Genomic DNA, 19,664 nt, shown 5'->3' on the forward strand with positions numbered 1-19,664 from the left:
CAGTATAATTGCTTACCTACAATTGAGCCATGTCAAGGGCCTTTGGCGGCTCAATAATAACCCTGACACCAGGGTTGATGGGGTTAGTAATCCACCTCACAACCCGCACGATAGAAGAAGGAGACTTACCTACAAATAAGTTTTATTTTGTTTCTTTAGTCCTTATAGAAGTATCCACTTCCAATATTCTTGTAAGTAGTTAATGATAAAATCTGTTCTAATTTTGTTCCGTTTAAATATCCAGTTGATATACTTTGACTTGCAAACATACCGACGTCGATGTTACACCGATTACTGATGGGAATCATTCCATTTGGCCTGAAATTCCTGCTTAGCTAGCAGCTGAACTTCAAGGGAAACGTTGCTTCGCCAGCTCTGTTGGCGTGTCGAACATATTAGCGGCAAACTTCAAACTAATCAAGAACACAGTCCCGTTCGCGTAACGCGTGTACGACGTACGTAATTTATTAGCGTTTATTCCCATATAGCAATCTGTAGGGAAGCTGTTCTATTACGCAGACTCCGTAGAGATCTGTGCTCCAGTCAGCTTCGGGAGAGGGGACGCATCGGTCGGTCGCAACGCTCCCGATAGACCGCCGAGTTTCGCAACTACATCGTACGGGATAGTCGTGCCGCTGTCTGTCCAGTGCGCTTATGCAAACCAATCACGGACCGACTTTGTTTAACAACTAGTGGCCACGGATTTAAGTGATGTTTTTGTTGGAACTATGGGAATAACATGAAACTTTGCCATTCTAAAACGGTAAGTTTAAAATGCTCGAAATTTAAAAGTGAATTTTACTTTTGGTAATTTTTGCCTAAGTTTTGTTTTTTAAATTGATCGAAGTACGATATCTACTTTAAAAAGGAGTTAGGAAAGATTAAAATACCTTTAGGCGAAAATGTTCGGCTGGACAGGTAATGGGAGTCTGCTATAAATTCAGGTTACGCCGTTTGGGAAACTTTTCTTTCGCTAACTTTACCCGACCGATATCCGATAGCTCGTTCTTTCCAGATTGATTGGAATTTAGCTCGTTCGGGAATTTAATTATACACTTTGGAATTTGTTGGAAAGTTTTAGAACAATGATGACTTTCCTTTTCGCTAAGGTTTCTGAGAAAAAGAAACTTTTCGTACCTATTTCGTATTTAAAGAAACTTTTATTTTAGTATCGCGCCCATAATTATAGAGTAAGCAAAAAATATTACTTAAAAATATCCATTTTTGACATATTAGTGTGTATATCAGTACGGGCCGCTTACTTCCACAGCAATTTGGCGGCAGAAAGATAAAGAAATACAACCTTCTTAAAAACGATTAGACAAAAAACAAGTTGAAGACACTTTTTGTTCTGATGTCGTTTGATATTTTTGGTATAAACGACAAACGCAGTGAGAGGTCACTAGACTAACTATACCTATTTATATAAAACCTTTGTACATAAAAATAAATGATAAAACCTGTGGCCAGTGTCCCGTGACCCGCGATACTAAATTGATGATCAAAAATTGTTAATTGTTTTTTTTTGCATTCTATGCTCACCAACTAAATAACAAACCTTTATAAAAGTACTTAAAATAATAAAAAAAAAAACAAAGTACCCAGCTAGTAAGCAGTAAAAAATATCTCCAGTAAAAACTAACTTCCTGCACTGTGTTTGAACAGGATAGGAATCCCGCACATCAACATTTTTATTTTTACCATGGTTTGTATAATGAACTGGGGAGCAGTATTCTGCGGCATAAAATTGAATGTGCCGCGACAGTCATGTGGTACGCGTATTGTAAACTCAAAGGCTTTGACACTTGATACCGACACCCGCATCGTCAAGACGTATATACGCCATTCGTTATCCGTCGTCTATAGAGAGCAAAACCTTCATTCTCCACATTCTATAGGTCGTTGACGACAAAATTCCCCGATACGGGATAACTTTCTACCCATAAACATCACCAGGAATTTAAAATCACATCCATTCTCTCCCCATTACAACTTTGCACAACTTTTCTTCTTAAAAAACGATGTAAAATTCTGACAAAAACGATTGGCAAAATTTGTGTAAGCGATTGAGTGCACATTACGGTAAAGTTTTTTTTTTTTTAAATAATATGGGAAAGTTTTATGAAGTCTTCGTCTTATAATTTGTACGTTTTTCTTTGAACTTTATACAAAGTTACTTTGAGATTCCTACCATCTAGAGATCCCGCGACCTTTTTAAACGTATAAAATACTCAAAAAACCCAAAAATTCTGTTTCGACGCTATTCTGAGTAGAAACTAAAACAAAAATATAATTATAATATTTACCTGTTCCTCGTAAAGCGCCGTTTTAAATATTCCGATTGGTTAGTCGTAACGAGCTACCCTTTGAAGATGTTTTCACCGAAACTTCGCAGCGTAGACTAATAAAGACGAAAGTAAAAATGTACCTGAAAAAGAAACACATTCTCGAAGTCTGAATGGAAAAAGTTTGTAAACGTAATGAAATTTACGTGTGCCATCAAGACGTACACATTTCCTCTCCTTCGATACTCGTTCGGTAATAGAACTAAACAACGAGATGCTTTCATTGTAAGTAATCTAATTTTCTATTTCCATTGCTGACATCGAACACCCTATTACACAAGAACACGTTGGAGCTGGGAGATAAGGTTTCGACGAAAAGAGATAAATAAATCTGGACGGAGATAATGAAAGAAATTAATTGGGACACATTCGCTAGTAGATTAGTGACCTCGCCCGAAAGGGACTGCCCGTTTGTCAATGTAATCATCTTTTCATGGAGCGCCGGACTATGCAACGCATGGTGTACTAATAGACCTATATACCTCGTGCTAAATGAGATTGCGAGATCGCCTTTTCTCCTTCCTTTATATACGTTAGGCACAATATAGGCTCCCAATAATATTATCCCATTCGGCGGCCGAGAGGCCTGAAAAGAACTTCCAGATATTTCTCTTATGCCTTCTTTTTAATACCTTCTTTGAAAGGTATAAAAACGCTGCAGGAAATTAATAAGCAACTGAAAATGACTGTTCGGTTCCGAATCCTCCAATTACTAGGTTCAAGTTAGTTATAAATAAAATTAAGTACCTATAAGATTCTTCATTCATCTGGTGAGCACATGAGGATTAATAGACAACGTACGCGTTATCAGGCTTTTATGTTATGGAATTATAATCACTATTAGAGAACAGATAAGGCGCACCGAATTCTTCTAATGATGTCATGATGATGACATCAATGATGTCAATCAGAATTGTTATTAATTTACAAAAAAAATAAACAAAAGCCTTCGTAATAGTGATTATAATTCCATAAAAAACTGAGATTTATGACATCCTACGATGCGGCAGAATTTAGGTCTGCCATCACCATAAGTATAAGTAGTACTACAGTTAGAAACATTATTTGTGATATTTTGTACTACTCCTAATAACAATTCCAATAAAACTTTTGTTCATAATACATTAAATCTTATAATATTAAAACATGTATAATAATTATTTATTAATTTTATCTAATTTATTACAAGGCGGCTGTATACCTACTTATAAAAGAGAATTTTAAAAAACTTTTTATGTCTCACAGCAGAAAATTATTACATTATACTTGTGTGAATTTGAATGCTTCGCACAATTATAACTTGAACATTAATTAATTTATGTGATAAAGTCATTTCAATACAAATATTTCATGCCCCTCTTTACACGTACCTACTTTGTAAATACGAATCCTTTTGACAACGCCAACTCTTCGTCTTTGCTCATTCTATGTACCTACATATATAAAGGAAAAACAATTCTTAATGAAGATCAATAAAGAAGCTAAAATAAAGTAATATCGAATGATCTATTCAAGGCGTAAAAGGAAACGAATATTTTTATTTATGAAAGGTGCTTAAGCATTTTATAAGTACCTGGTTGTGTATGTATAAAATTCCACGTGGATTTTATTATTTAAAAAAGTAAGTAAGTACCTATATGTGTAACTTGCTGTCAAATAATAATCGATACCCGGTTATGAAATGATTGAAGCTTGTCCATAGAGCAGACTACTTTAGTTTAAAATTTCGTGCTGCAGATTACGATTTAGTTTGTCGGAAAATTACATTGTTATATATATTTTGTATTTATATTTTGTAATACTTAAAGCATTTTTGTACTGCATTGTTTGACTTTCTGTAGTACATTTTTTTTGATAATGTTTTAAACTGTCAAAATTTACCATGGTGTCCCAGTAAGATAGGGTCTTAACTCAGAGTAGGCTCTAAATGTTTCGTAATTTTTAATCTGTATTGATATCCACATAACATACTAATATTATAAACGCGAAACAATTTCTGTCTATTAGTTGCCTTTTGACGCTTAAACCTCTGCACCGATTTAAATTCTCTCTTGGAGATCTAGAGAAGAAAACAGGGTAGTTTTAATAGATCGTCCCTAAGGGCATAGAATAAGGAATAATACTACATTTATAGAACGGTAACTCTCTGCTCCCCACCAGCGCTAGCTCAGCCGATCTCCCCCACTCCCCCTCGGTCTTAGTTTAGTCTGCAATCGTATGGGCGTAAGATATCACATATACAGATGCGCGTGTACGGTAACGTCAATGTGTAGTGTCTGTGTAAAATGAGGTGTTTTGTATGAAGTGTCCGGGGTGTGTTAGCGTGGATAAAAGCGGGATGGAAATAATGTGCCGCGATAACCGAAGTCCACGCGAACAAACTCGCGGGCGGAAAGCTAGTCTGATAGTAATTATAGTGCTCTGAATATTCTCTGGATCGTAAACTAGGTACTTACTTAATGCGTATTCACCTCGCACCAATAATGCCATTAATAAGAAGATAGCCGACCGATTACTTATCTGCATGCCAGCCGATAGGTATTTAATAGCTAAGCCTAAATGGAAGCTGATGTAAGGCATACATAAGTAGTATGTAGCAGTAGTATGTAGCATATTCAGGAAAGTACATAGTATTGTTCTATTTATCGTCCAGGTACCTTTTTTATATACATACACATGTAATCATATTTAATGTTTTCTGTAGGTGATTAGGGTGTACAGAACTATAAATGCCCAGAAATTCAAGCTGCTGCCACACCGGCAACAAAAAAAATGGGATACTTACTTAAATATAACTTACTGTGTATAATAACGTTAATCAAATCAAACCAAAACAATTTATTTGCGAGAACACATAAAAAACAAAAAGGTGCTAAAATTATTCAAATAACAATGTTGTGATGTATTCGGCCTGCATGCAGGCGTACAAATATACATAAAAATAATAATAAAAAAATGGTATATTGAATGGAAATTATTGAAAATTATACTTATTATTAAAAAAATAGAAAATTAATTATTTTTATGTTCTAAACATTCCATTAAATTATAATAACATTTGTTCATAAGCCATTTCGTTAGGTTAGGTTAGCCTTGACTGACGTAAAATTGCAAAATGAGATAACCATTGTATACATGTGACGTGTAACCGATTATATCTGGGGATTAACTGTCTGAGAACTGATATTAGGCAGCTAAATTACTCGATTGTATAAATATTTTATGTTTATTTTTATAAAGAACGTCTAGGGCCCTGTGCCGAGGTTTTTTATGCAGCTTCTTTTCCCCGGCTATACAGGTTGTGAGAAGCTGCAGTAGTTTTAGGCGGATGAGACGTTCGTTATGTAAAAATTGACGATTCAAAGTGTAACTATGTTACCTACTGAATAAAGATATTTTTGAATTTGAATTTGGTAGTTTCCTAGGTCAAAAATAAATCAAATCCAAAAAAAAAAAAACAATTTAAAATGTTGCCAAGACGAGATCATATCGATCGCAATATCAAAAGGTTATCAGATTTCATGTAAAGCCAAACTTCTAACTCTACACGCCCTAACTATACAAACACTAAGTTCACAAACTCTACACGTTAGGCAAAATATGGGAATTGCCCGTTACGTTGCTGTAATAACTATGTATCAGAATGGCAAAGAACAGTCAAGTTTGTTGTTTTGCGCTCAGGTTACGGAAGCGGAACACTTTTTTCACCTTATGCTCATGTGATGTAGCGAAACGGCCAAGCCACATATTCTGAATACAGTACCTTATAATTTTGATGATCGTTAGCGAGTCAGTGATTGAGTGTCAAAATCGGGGTATTTTACATATCTGGGTCGTTCTTCTTTTTTATCGACAATGATCTGTCCTTCGTTCTGCTTCTGATAAGTTATGTTTTAGAATTTTGTTTCATGTTTCCATTGTCCAAAAATATAGTTATCTTATTATACTCAAAATACAAGCAAAATACTAATTGGTTCCCCAATTAGTCCTTAAAGAAGCTTGATTGTTTTTCACAAAATTCTGTGACAGAGTGGTAAATTAAAATGCTGTCTCCGATGAAAAGGACCACTCTGTCACAATATTTTTTGGAATGTGTCTACAAAGAAAAGTATGTTACCAAGATAAAGAGAACCTCTGAATGGTCCTCTACAGACACATCTTTATATGATGTTTTAAAATATTTAATGCCGTTATAATTTTAAAGATGTTAAATCCGATAAATTGAGAAAATGTCTTTTTATTGTCGATAAAAAAGAAGAACGACCCATCTATAAAACTTTAAGTATAATAGCTATGCATTTGAAACTTTATATGTTTGATAAGTTTACTGCTGAAAACATATCCTCAGAATTTGGTTTATCAGGTATAATTCCAACCTGAGTTATGAGGGTTCAAAATCGATGAAACTTTTCGAGAAAAGGTAGCTAGTTCCCTACCCTTGCGCTTCGCTTTGCTCGTCTTGGCGGGAGCACTTCGGTGCCCCTAGATATAGACAGATTTAAAACTGACGAAAACATTATCTTTTTATTGTAAAAACGTATACATAATCTAGAATTTTGAATAGCAATTTTATTTTTATTTCTTGGATTGTAACTATGCCTTTCACAGGAATATTGATTTCGAAACGAAAGATACATTTTTACGTACTTACATACATATTTTTATAAATATATTGCCTTGCGACCGTCAGTATTACTTACTTTTACCATTATAAAGTGTACTTATGTTATTTATTGTCTTCCATTGATATCTGTGATCTCAATCTTCGACGCCATTATTAAAATATATGTTATAATTTACTTATTTGGTTTCTGGCGATCGTATAATAGTTTTTATATCTTTTTCATTATAATATTCTGATGTTAATAGGATGTCATTTTATTTAATGAAATGCTGCTCATCATCATCATCATCAATTTAATAGCCACGCTCTTATCGGTGCAGCATTTTCCATGCTACTTTTTTAGGGAAAAATAGGGCAGTGGTTTCCCTCTTGCCTTCCGCCTATGATAATATTGACATAGTTCTAAAAACCGCAATTGGAATTAGTTAAATTCGACACCCGTCTTGAAGTTGAAAGTAAACACTTTATTAAAATATCGTGAGTTTTAGAGTAAATAATTGAGTTGCCAAAACGTAATTATTGTCCATTAAACGAACTTAATTTATTTACTTAGTTAATTATCGATTTATTAAATTGAAAGCTTTATTAAATATAAATCACATTTTCCTTTAATATTATGTTTTTGAATAAAGTTATTCCTCTCTACAGTTTGAAATTCATGAATGTATCGTAACTATACGTTCTATAATTAAACTATTAGGTCTATATTAGGTACCTATAAAATGTACTGATAAAACATTTGAGGAAACTTCCATGTTTGATATTGATATTAGTAGTTGTTGTACCACAGATTACTAAAAAACAAAGAAAGAAAGAAACATTTATTACTTCCAGACACCACAGACACAGACAGACAGCTTCATTAGATTCAACACAGGAGTGAAACCACACGGAAATCAATACACAGAAAAAGAAATCCAAAACAAAAAAAAACAAAATCATAAAAACAATAATAACAAAAGTAAGCATCCTAAATGCAACGCAACTAACTAAATAACCAAATAAACTAAATGGTTATTAGCTTGCACTGTCAGAGCTGGACTACTCGGCTTCTCGCAGTCACATATCGTACATACAATCAAATACTGTAACATCTCAAAAAACGTATTATAGAAAAAAACGATTTGGAGTTTAATAGTTCATGGTATGGAGATAAAACGACTCTTTCATTTCTATTTACTTAGTCAAAAAATGTGGTTACGGAATAAAATTCTCATCAATAGAATCTTCTACGGAATAGATTTTTTTTAGAATTTCTTCCATTCCGTGGTTTTACCAGTACCTATTTATGTAGGTGATGGTTTGACTTTCCGTGGAGTAACATAAGTAGCACAATCAACTGCGCGGGCAGGTGTACAATGTCCAGTGCCAATCTTGAAAACGGCAATTTATATATTATTATTATTCATTAATAACAAGGGATTGACGTCGGTCACCTACGGTAGATTTAGATAATAACAATAATGAGGAGCTCGGTGGCGCAGCGGTAAACGCGCTCGATCTGCGATTGTTGAAGTTAAGCAACTTTCGCAAAGGCCGGTCATAGGATGGGTGACCACAAAAAAAAAGTTTTCATTTCGAGCTCCTCCGTGCTTCGGAAGGCACGTTAAGCCGTTGGTTCCGGCTGCATTAGCAGTCGTTAATAACTACCAATCCGCACTGGGCCCGCGTGGTGGTTCAAGGCCCGATCTCCCTATCCATCCATAGGGAAGGCCCGTGCCCCAGCAGTGGGGACGTTAATGGGCTAGTGATGATGAACGTCGGTCACTATGGTAGATTTAGATAATAACAATAATGTAACACAACATAACATAAACTGCCTATATACGTCCCACTGCACGGGCATAGGCCTACCCCTCAATCAACCGGAGGGGGTGTGGAGCATACCTCGCCACTCTGCTCAACTGCGTGGAACAAACACAACAATAAACAACACCAAACATTTCTGTGCGGGTAGCAATAATGTATCCTTGATATTCTGCAAGTAATTCTCGAATGTTGCGGTCGTGGTTGGTGTAAAGCAATATTCATAAAGACATTTTAAAAAACAAGATCAGCTAATACGTTAATTTGAATATTTATTTATTTTTATTTATTTAATATTTGGAAGACCAACAGCTCTTAACAACTATAGCAAAAATATCATACTTAAAAACTAAGCCCATAACAGGTTTCCACCTAAACTAAAATTACATTTCTCTTTCCCTTTTTTTATTCCTAAATTTCTACTTAAAACAGTTTCACAAACATTTAGACTTCATAAACAAAATTGTCTTATTTACGTTTGAACACTCATTCGACCGAAAAATCCTTTATCCTTAATAAACGACTGATATTTAGTGAGGTGAAGAGCCAATAAATACTTAATTATAATTTATATCGCCAGCAAACTAAGTCCAAATTAACTTTTGAACCTTGTAAAATTATGGCTGCGTTGTTTGAAATCTGGGAACTAGCTGTATTTCACCCCACTAACGAACTGTTAGCTTCTGTCTGTAGGTATTTCAGCAAATTGCGAGTGCTCTACAAAACCCATAAGTCTTACTTTCTCAGAGAGAAATTAACGAGTTCCATGAAAGTATTTTGTTATATATTTCTTAGAGATTTTAAAGACTTAAGTTTATAAATTCTAATCGTTTTAGTTTCAGTCATTGAACAATGGATTTATTCCTACCCTCCTCACCTATATCCCGTTTGTCATTCGGCAGATAAAGAATGAAAAATGGCAAGCTAATCCGAAAATGGCAAATTCAATATGTTTTTAAAATAAATGAAATTATCACTGCTCTGAAAATATATGGCCAATAAAATTTAATTAGGCGACATTAACAATGATGAATCGTCCGCTGCTCGAGGCATTAGCGTAATTATATTGTGATTTCAGAATAATCGCATGATGAATGGGCTATGGCAACTTACTTTACTTCTGCCGTTGCTGTAATATTAATTTCGAATCTCGACTAACATCTTTTCAACGCGCAATCATGATTTAATAAGATTTCACTCTTAATCCCTCTAACTTTTCCATCAAACAAAATTTTTAATAACGAAAATGCGGCTAGCTAAAACTTTCATTACATCGACGATTTCGTGAAAGAGGGATGTGAAACATCATTAAAAAGCGATTATTAACTTGAAATTGCACAAACGCGTATAATTAAATAACGAGGAAAGCCGCAGATTGCACGTAGAGATGGGCTTAGCAACACAATTAAGTGTAAAAATGTTTATGAAACAAAACTCCATAATGATTGCAACAAACGTAACATAAAGATTTTCAATTAAAAATAAAAGAACAAATTAAACGTGCTTGTTATTATGTAGGTAACCGCAACACTAAACGCAAACTTAAATAATGGACAAAAAGCCTATTAATTTTTGATTTTGACCTTAATTTTATGGGTACGTACTTATTTTTCACATCCACTGCAATATCAGTAAACCATGCCAAAACAATAAGTAAAATAACGTTATTACTGTTACAAAAATATAACAGGGACGTCTCTATTGACGTAAATCTTTTGGGGCGAGTAGGTAACTGGGCACACCACTGCCCGGTATTCCGCTTTAAGAAAAGTTAAGCTTGGAGGTAATTTCGGTCTTTATTATTTTTCAACCCCCAGAGAAAGCTTTGTCTCAAATAAACGCTTTGCGAATAAATCGATTTTCATTTAGCTCCTTTGTTTTGGTTATTGACAATTAGCGTCCTTTAATTCGTTTGGTGTGGCCATTCGGATCTCGTAACGAGCTCTTAAATGATGATTGCTTTTTAAAAATTCGTCATTTAAATGTGACTGTGTCTTCATTTAGGAGTTATTTAACTGTGCTTACATTAAATTCTGAGCAACTCACGTGTAACACGAAAGCAGCGTGCAATAATTTTATCAGTTAACATTGATATTGGTGCTAATTCCTGTAGACACCATCTACTTAATTTTATTTTAAGTTATACCTGTAATTTTCTTATTTTCTTTTCTTATTATAAAACGGACGGATGGTTGACAACTGTAAATTAAAAATAAAATGAATGAATGGATGAATAATCCGGGCGAATCAAATATGTATCTCGCTAATATGCAAACCGTTTGACGTGTGCTGCCAACTTAATTTTATCGGGTTATTGGCTAATATAAAATATTTAAACTAACTTTCTTGCTGTGGGGTCATGCTGCAGATGTAAACAGCATTTTTGTTCTGGTAAAGTGAGTCATTCGGACGGTTTACAAATTGAGACTCAAGACGTCACTTAGTAATTAATTTAAAAAAAATAATATTTTAACTTTGGCATCGCAGTATGTCTATGAAAACTTAATATAAGTATGTAAAAAAACAGACTTACCCGGAATAAAAATAAACTTGCCTTACATGTCAGTCGACTGCATAAGATCACAAAATCTTTTAAGGTGTAATTATTGTTTTTACAATAATATTCTCATTGACATTCAAAACTTACCTTTGAACAGCTTTAAGACAGTGATTAAACAGAAACTTACTAAAAAAGGTTATTATAAGGTTAGCAATTATTTAAGAGATATGAATGCATGTGATTAATCGTTTGGGAATTACTATATTGTAAAACAATATTTTATGTTTTAAGGTTTTTCTTGCAGCTTCGTTTCCCCGAGAGAGAAGTGTGAGAAGCTGCAGTAGTTTTAGGCGGATGAGACGTTTGTCATATAAAAAATAATGATTCAAAGGGTAACTATGTTACCTACTGAATAAAGATATTTTTGAATTTGAATTTGAAAGGGTTGATTTGATTTGTGCCTAAAATTAAGACCGTAATTAATTTAGGTGGATAAGAAAATGACAGGTATAACTTAAAATAAAATTAGATGATGTTTACAGGAATTAGCACCATTATACATATATACCTAACATGTTATATCATATTACTTCAGTGGCGATAGTCAGAGTCATTGTTTGATTTGAGACACCCGTTTGAGACTGTGTGATATCTACAGACGTACTTGGTTTAGAATATACAGTATGTTTGTATATAAATACGGCGATGATGATGATGATGTATTTAAAAAAAAATCACTCAGATTATTAGTATAATCGTATGGTCAAGAATTATCAGATCTATTAGAAGAATAAAAAAAATCTATATTATGTACAATAATTTTCTCTATCGTAATTTCGTGTGTCTATCGTAGGTATATATTTTTAACAATAGTTAAAAAAAGTATTGTACTTTTATAAAAGCCGTTATATTTTCGGTACTGTAAATTAACAATGTTAAGCTAATACATACACAAAGGAAATGGATATTACGTGCCCAGTCCCAAGGTACACGACGATTAATTAAACCCTTTTCCGTTCTACACTTAAATTGGAAAGCAACACCGTGGCTCCTTTGTGTAATTTTAGATGTACGCAACAATGGTTCTGGCTTTATTTATACATTCGACCGAGATCCCTAGAGTCTCTTTCTGTATACAGACGCATACACGCATCGTGTTTGCATTTCAGAATAATCCTTTGCAACCGAAAAGATGACATTACTCCCAGAGGACGTCTTTATTTTCATTTCGTACGGAAACTTGAGCACTTTGAAGTTATTAGAGAGTTGAGCACTTTGAATGTATGAGAAGTAAACACGACATATTATGTACCCATATGTCGACTACAGTCATCAACAAAAACATACGTACGGCTGATATTTTACTTTAGTAAGTAGGTATGTAATCGTTACATGGCTACTTACTGGTTGACATGGCTCATACCATGTCAGGTATTCAATTGCTAACGATGGCACCAGGGCTGATGCGGTCAATTATTGACCTCGCAACCCACACGAATATAAACATATTTCTATATTAAATATTTACTTATTTATATGGCAACATTTAGTAATCATAAGTTCAGAGACAAAAGAATGAGCAATAAGTTGTTATTTTGCGATGGTTGTAAAAATTTCGTTATGTTGATGGTGAAGGAATAAAACTAAAAGCGACAAGAGGTACCTATCTAATTTTGCAATATTTAGTGAAGTCAACATCGTAATTAGCTACCGGTTTTCCAAACGATCCGTGTTTCTGTCAACTCCAATATAAATTTATAGTGCTAGAATAATAATGCTACTTCTTGTTTCAGATCATTCAAATGTGACATGTGACATCTGTGGACACGACCATTCGAATGCATAATGCTTTTGCAATGACGTCGCCACAAGATGGGCATTTTCACTCGAATATCCACTGCCAAGTGGGGAGCATACCTGTGGCTACTGGTCATCCACGTCCCGATACTGCAAGGAGAAGAACAGTCCCACTGTCCCAGTCTGGCAGAGAACCCTATCTGTCCCTGCTTCAACTTTAAAGAAGGTATGTCATAAATACATCTTTAGGTGTGGGAATGCTTTGATAAGCTTTGTTCTAAATCCACAATTATTTTCCAGGACTCTCTTTGGAATGTCCCAGTGTAACCCCCGGAGTCGTAAAAAATGTGCTGTCAAAGATAAGAGGAACCATTCAGTCTTTATCAATTTACGATCTACAAAGCACTACAAAAGAGCTAAAGCCAGACATATTTCCGACAAAGACAAGAGTAAATAATTTGCAAATCTCGCAGTCGCCTGTACACAAAATAAGTCCGACCGCTTTCTCGTCACTGCGGGACTCACTGCTGTCTCTCAGCATTATCTCGTGCAAGCTAGACAGAATCCCACATGAAGTGCTGCTAGAGCTGCACAACATCGAAGCATTAGATCTACAACTCAACGAAATCACAGATATTCAATCAAATGCATTCAAAAATCTCAAGCTGAAGAAACTCGATCTCAAAGGAAATAAAATAGAAAATATATCAGAAAACGCATTTCAAAGCTTAGAAGATTCCTTGACCGAACTAGATTTATCTCAAAATTTTCTTAGTGTATTTCCCCTCGAAACCTTAGGGAAATTGAACAAACTAAGCAATTTGAGGCTAGCTTACAACAGACTGAGCTCTATACCTAACAATGTGAATACTACAATAGCCAACTTGCTTACTTTAGATTTAAATTCTAATTTTTTTACCAAACTTGAAAAAAATTGGTTTCATTGTATGCCTAAATTAAAAACTTTAACATTTGTAAGTAATCAAATACAAGAAATAGACGAAGGAGCATTTCATTATTTAGAAAGACTAGAAAATGTGGATTTAAGTAGAAACAAAATTATAAATATAGCTAAGAATACTTTTCAGAAAAACAAAAACATCCGTACGATAGATTTAAGTCATAATCATCTCCATCACATTAAAGGATTATTCTCAAACCTCCATCAACTCTCAGAAATATTTTTAGCAGAAAACAATATTCTGGAAATAACAGACGATGCATTCCAAAATGCAATGGCATTGACAGTTCTGAATTTAGAACATAACGCTGTTCAAATTTTGCATCCAAATTGTTTTTCTACGTTACAAAATTTGACACAACTACATATGGGAACAAATTTTTTAACAAAACTTCCTCGTAATATTTTTCAGTCCAATCGTAAATTGATTACGTTAAGTTTAGATAATAACAAAATTAACGAACTAGATGAATTAGTATTTGATAAGCTCGTCGAGTTGAAAGAGATTCGTTTGCAGAATAACAAGCTAAGCCACATTAAGCGTAACGTATTTAGTCCATTGCCGAGTCTTTTAGAACTTCATTTACAGAATAATATTATACAAAACATAGACTCACATGCATTCATTACTCACAAGAAACTCCAACATATTAACCTGCAGGGTAATCGCTTAACTGCCATCGGGGACGTATTCCCCAACAGGAATTCATCTTTGGTTTCCATACAACTTGGTGCAAATTACTTGTCGTTATTAAAAAATAGCTCTCTTAGAGGCCAAGTGAATGTGCAAATAATGTGGCTCAGCCAAAATAATATTAAGATATTAACTGCTAATCTTTTTAATGATCTGATAAATATTCAGCGGCTGTATTTGAAAAATAATAGTATTGTACATATTGAAAATAAGACATTTGCGCACTTACAAAGATTAAAGTTTTTAGAATTAAGTAATAATAAACTAATGAAATTAAGCAATGAAACTTTTTATAAGCTTGTAACGTTGGAAGAACTGCACTTACAAAGTAATAATATAAACCAAATGGCAAAAGACACCTTCCATTGTCTGACAAAATTAAAAGTACTAGATCTGTCGCAAAATGAAATAATCGTTCTCGATTTTGACATTTCATCCCTCCCAATCAAACAACTTCGTCTTAATAAAAACTCAATTTCAATTATCGAAGTCAAATCTTTAAAGACTTTGCCAAACTTGAGTGACTTGGAAATGAACTATAATCTTTTGACGTGGGAGGATGTTATACAAGTGCAGATTCCTGGGTTGAAGTCCCTTAAACTTTCCAAAAATAACTTCACGTTAGTGGAGAACAAAACATTTTCCCATTTACCCTCTTTACAAGTCCTGTCACTAGAAATGTCGAACATATCTCAATTGCCTCCGGCAATATTTATCAAGAACCAGAATTTGCTGCGAATAAACTTAGCTTTTAACAACTTAAGAGACCTACACAAAGATACATTTGCATATACAACGATTTTACAAGAACTGAATCTAAAAGGAAATAATTTTACCGACTTTCCCCACGTAGCGCTCTTCAATGTAACATCTTTAGAAGTCTTGGATTTATGTCATAATCAGCTGCACAGTGTAGACTTCTTCAAATTTTTAGGTTTACAGAATTTACGGACATTGAATTTATGCGATAATCGCATTTCGATGCTAAATGGTTTCAATTCGCCGGCACTTAAAAATTTAGTGACATTGAATTTGAATAACAATATGTTGACAGTTCTTCCACCGAATTTCTTTCAACATTCTCTTGGTCTAAAAGTTATAGATTTGTCTAATAACCTTTTTAAATATATACCTAGCGACGGTCTGTCCGAAGCGGTACTACCCGCTCTAACAACTCTTAATATGTCTTCTAATTCTCTGACTCAACTTTTACAAACATATCCAGCGAAAGAGTTCCCTCTCCTTCAAGAACTAGTTGTAACAAACACAAACCTGACAATTATTACGAGCAAGGACTTTGAAAAGTTTCCTTCACTTAAAAGATTGGTTCTGAGAGGAAACTCTATTGTTCGATTGTCACCTGGTGCATTTTCCAAGTTACATAATTTGGAAAACCTGGATTTAAGTCAAAATAAACTCGACAACCTTCCTAGAGAGAGATTACAAGGATTATATTCAACGCGAGTACTCAACGTTTCACACAATACGATCAGAGAGCTCGAAGAGTTTACATCAGATTTGCAGAGTTTACAAATGTTAGATATCTCCTTCAACCATATAACAAGAATCAACAGAGATACGTTGCGGGGGCTACAAAGCCTCACCGAGCTGTATTTAAGCAACAACTGGTTGTCTACTGTATCCGCCGAAGCGTTTCGCAGCCTGAACAAAATATCGTACATAGATTTGAGCCACAACTATTTTGAAGTAATATCTATGAACTTCCTTAGAGCTTTAGAAACGCAAATCAAGAGAATATCCTTTGACGGTAAGTAAAATTGGTATCTAATCTAGCCTACAAGAGCCCACTGCTGGGCAAATGCCTCCCATTTCTCTTTCCATTTTTTACGGTCCTGAGCGTATTCCGGCCAGTCCTCTGGACGGGTACAGGCGCACGGCAGTGGTAAACCTTGAAAGAGATGGCGCGACGACTTGAATGCTTGCCGAAGGGATTGGCCGGAAAACGCACAAGACCGCGAAAATTGATATAAGTTGCCTTTTATTATAATTTTTTTTAATATACCTAAATATGGTTTCTAAAAGTATTATTTTGAAATACTACCTCAATTATTATTCACGCCAAATATTATTATGAATATTTAATACGATTAAGTATGTTTAGAATTTCTAATAATTATCTAACATAATCACCACTTTTACAGAAAATCCGTTAACATGCAACTGCGAATCGCAAGAGTTATGGAGATGGATGCAGGATCATTACAAGATTGTTCTCGAAAGGAGTAGTAACCTCCGTTGCGAACACCCGGAGGAACTTCACGGCTACAGTTTTATCGAATTGCCTTCCCAGAAACTGTGCGATATGCCCATTGTAATGCGGATCGCCATTCAAGACATCCAAACTTATTCCGTAGTCGTGTCTTGGCAGAGTCGCAACCTAACTGGTTTGAATGGATACCAAGTGGCTTATTTCGGGGAACAAAACCCTGCCATCGTAAGTAATAATTACCACCGCTTTAAAACCTTTGGCTTTTGCTAGTTGCAGTTCAGAGCAGTAAAAGCATTTCCGCTAAAATTTTAAACAAACATTTGCACCTGAACATTGAATTCAAAATTTATCATATACGCGCGCACAGCAACCATTACAACAAACATTTGAATACAAAGGCTGTGCATCACTTCAATGGACCATAAAAAATATTTATGCTTCTCGCCCGTGGATATTCGACTGTGCCGTGAATCCGTTTAAATCTTTTCTTTTTAACAATGGTATACCATCGCAAATATTGACAATGAACTGGAACCATACGTATTGACGAATTGACGTGTTAATATTGAAGTGTGTGTTTTTCTATTCATAGATTCGTGGGAAGGTTCTCAACGCTACTGCCAGGTCGACGAGGTTGAACCATCTGACTCCCGGTTCCCGATACACAATCTGTGTCATGGCCGTGGGCAACTTCGGCAACCCAACATCTCAGAGCTCTTCAGTGCCCGGCGCTAGAATTGCCTCTTCAATAGAAAATGCTCATTTATATGGAGATGAACAAATATTCAATCATCTACGTTCTTTTATGAATGACTCTCTTACAAGTAAATGTACTAGTGTGAGCACAATAGAAATATTCGGTGCGGCGTTTGATAGTCCCTTCTCGAACACTTATATGGGCATCGCCGATATTTTAACCAGAAGACTAAGTTTGGTTGTGGGCTGTTGTATTGGTTTTATAGTATTTATCGTGTTAGTGTCGGCTTTAGGTTATATTAAGACTAAAAATCGTCCGGTCGTCACTAAGATAGAGACTCCACAAGCTCCTCAGTACATTTCCTATGACAACTTTTCTACTCCCAACGTTGAAGTTCAGACTACGGAAATGGACGTAAATACCATTTCGGATAAAACAAAGCCACAGTGCAACCGCGACTAGGGGACGGGCTGGTCTGCGAAGTTTTTGCGAGTTTAGAAGCACGTAAGGCTTAAGGCTGAACGCGATCGGATTTTTCCAATTTGATTCCCCAATGAATAGAACCCCGCAATGGCACTCGTGGGGTCGGCTTCATTTCGTGCGTTCGTCGTCCAAGTTTCCGGGAGTTCGCAAGAATGAATTATTACAACTACGAGCTTGTCAATAACGAAATGTGTGATAATCGAAAAAGTTTATGTCATCAAGGTTACCTTTTCCATTAGAGATGATTTATGTGTAAGACAAAGTAAAGACATTACATTTTTTTTCCTTTTTACGGCACTTCGTGTATGATATTAATCATTGTACGTAGATAGGAATATTATTAAGTGGACTAATATCATAAAATACTCTTATGAACAACATTTGTACTAAGTTTTTAGTACAATATTTTATAATGTTGGCCTAAATTATTGCAAAATTGATTTTTACTCATTGTTAATATTTAATTTTATATTTATAAAAACAGAATCTTGTGTAGAAATGTAATCTATAAAACGTTTAACGTTATACCGTCTCGTTTGTGAAATAATAAATATTTTATTGTGATTATTATTAGCCCTGTTGGAACTAAGTACTAAATATGGGGGTTTAGGAAGAATTGTGTATAAAATATAAAATAAATTGAATTTTGTTAGGTGTTTACTGTAATCAATAAAATTTGGACATTGGCAACGAACGAATACTTATATGCCGTGGGAATTCGACTTTTGGAACTTGCATTCATAGATTAATTATGGATAATGTATTAACGAAGATATCATACTCATTTAGTGTAAAGATGAACGATGACTGTACCAAACTATCTTAAATAATTATCTGTTTAATAATTCATGGAAATCCGTTTAAACTAGTATAAAGACTGTAGTGTTGATAATAAAAAACAGTAAAACTATAAGTACTTTATTTGTTTTCCTCGACACATTGTGATACAAAACAATAAAATGTTATCTGTTATGAAACTCCTGATACAAGTCATCGCGTGTCGACAACACGAAAACGTATTTTTATAAGGTGGATGTGAGTGGCATGACAAGAAAACACGACTCGTTTAGCCCAAACGATAGCAAGCAACTATATCCTGATCCCTATCACAATATTGCTATAAACTTATGTTCAAATAGAGTAAGTTACCTATTTTGATTTCAAACATTCTGTAACTCGTTTTGAAAAAGTATAGTTTTAACGAAGTATAGTTTTTGGTAACATTATAAGTCGAGATAGGTACCTACAACAAGTGCCATACATAGTAATATAAAGAAAAGGTCAATGTACTTTGAAAGAAACACAAATAAAAGAATAAAGAGTTTCCTTTATTAATGTGTTCGGAGCAGAGCGAGAGATCACGAGTATTAAGAAGACAATGTGAATTGTGCGGGGGGGCCAACAGTCTTTTATGTTCGCCTATCTAGTATCCATCCCTATTAAATGGATTAAATGAATTATTCAGCGACAAGAGTCGCGTCCGTACAATTCCTTCGGGACTTCATTCAACTGCTACTAGTTTTTCGT

General features: G+C 34.7%; 1 protein-coding gene across 1 annotated transcript; it reads left to right on the forward strand.

Moving 5' to 3' along the window:
• The first annotated feature begins 536 nt into the window (after positions 1-536).
• LOC126369852 (protein artichoke) lies at positions 537-19,050 on the forward strand. Its single transcript, XM_050014423.1, has 5 exons — positions 537-763; positions 13,069-13,298; positions 13,373-16,495; positions 16,890-17,182; positions 17,550-19,050. Exons 2-5 carry the CDS (start codon positions 13,148-13,150, stop codon positions 18,114-18,116), a joined length of 4,134 nt encoding a protein of 1,377 aa, XP_049870380.1. The 5' UTR covers positions 537-763; positions 13,069-13,147; the 3' UTR covers positions 18,117-19,050.
• Positions 19,051-19,664: the final 614 nt, after the last annotated feature.

The sequence above is a fragment of the Pectinophora gossypiella genome, chromosome 9, assembly GCF_024362695.1.
Source record: "Pectinophora gossypiella chromosome 9, ilPecGoss1.1, whole genome shotgun sequence".
Taxonomy (NCBI): domain Eukaryota; kingdom Metazoa; phylum Arthropoda; class Insecta; order Lepidoptera; family Gelechiidae; genus Pectinophora; species Pectinophora gossypiella.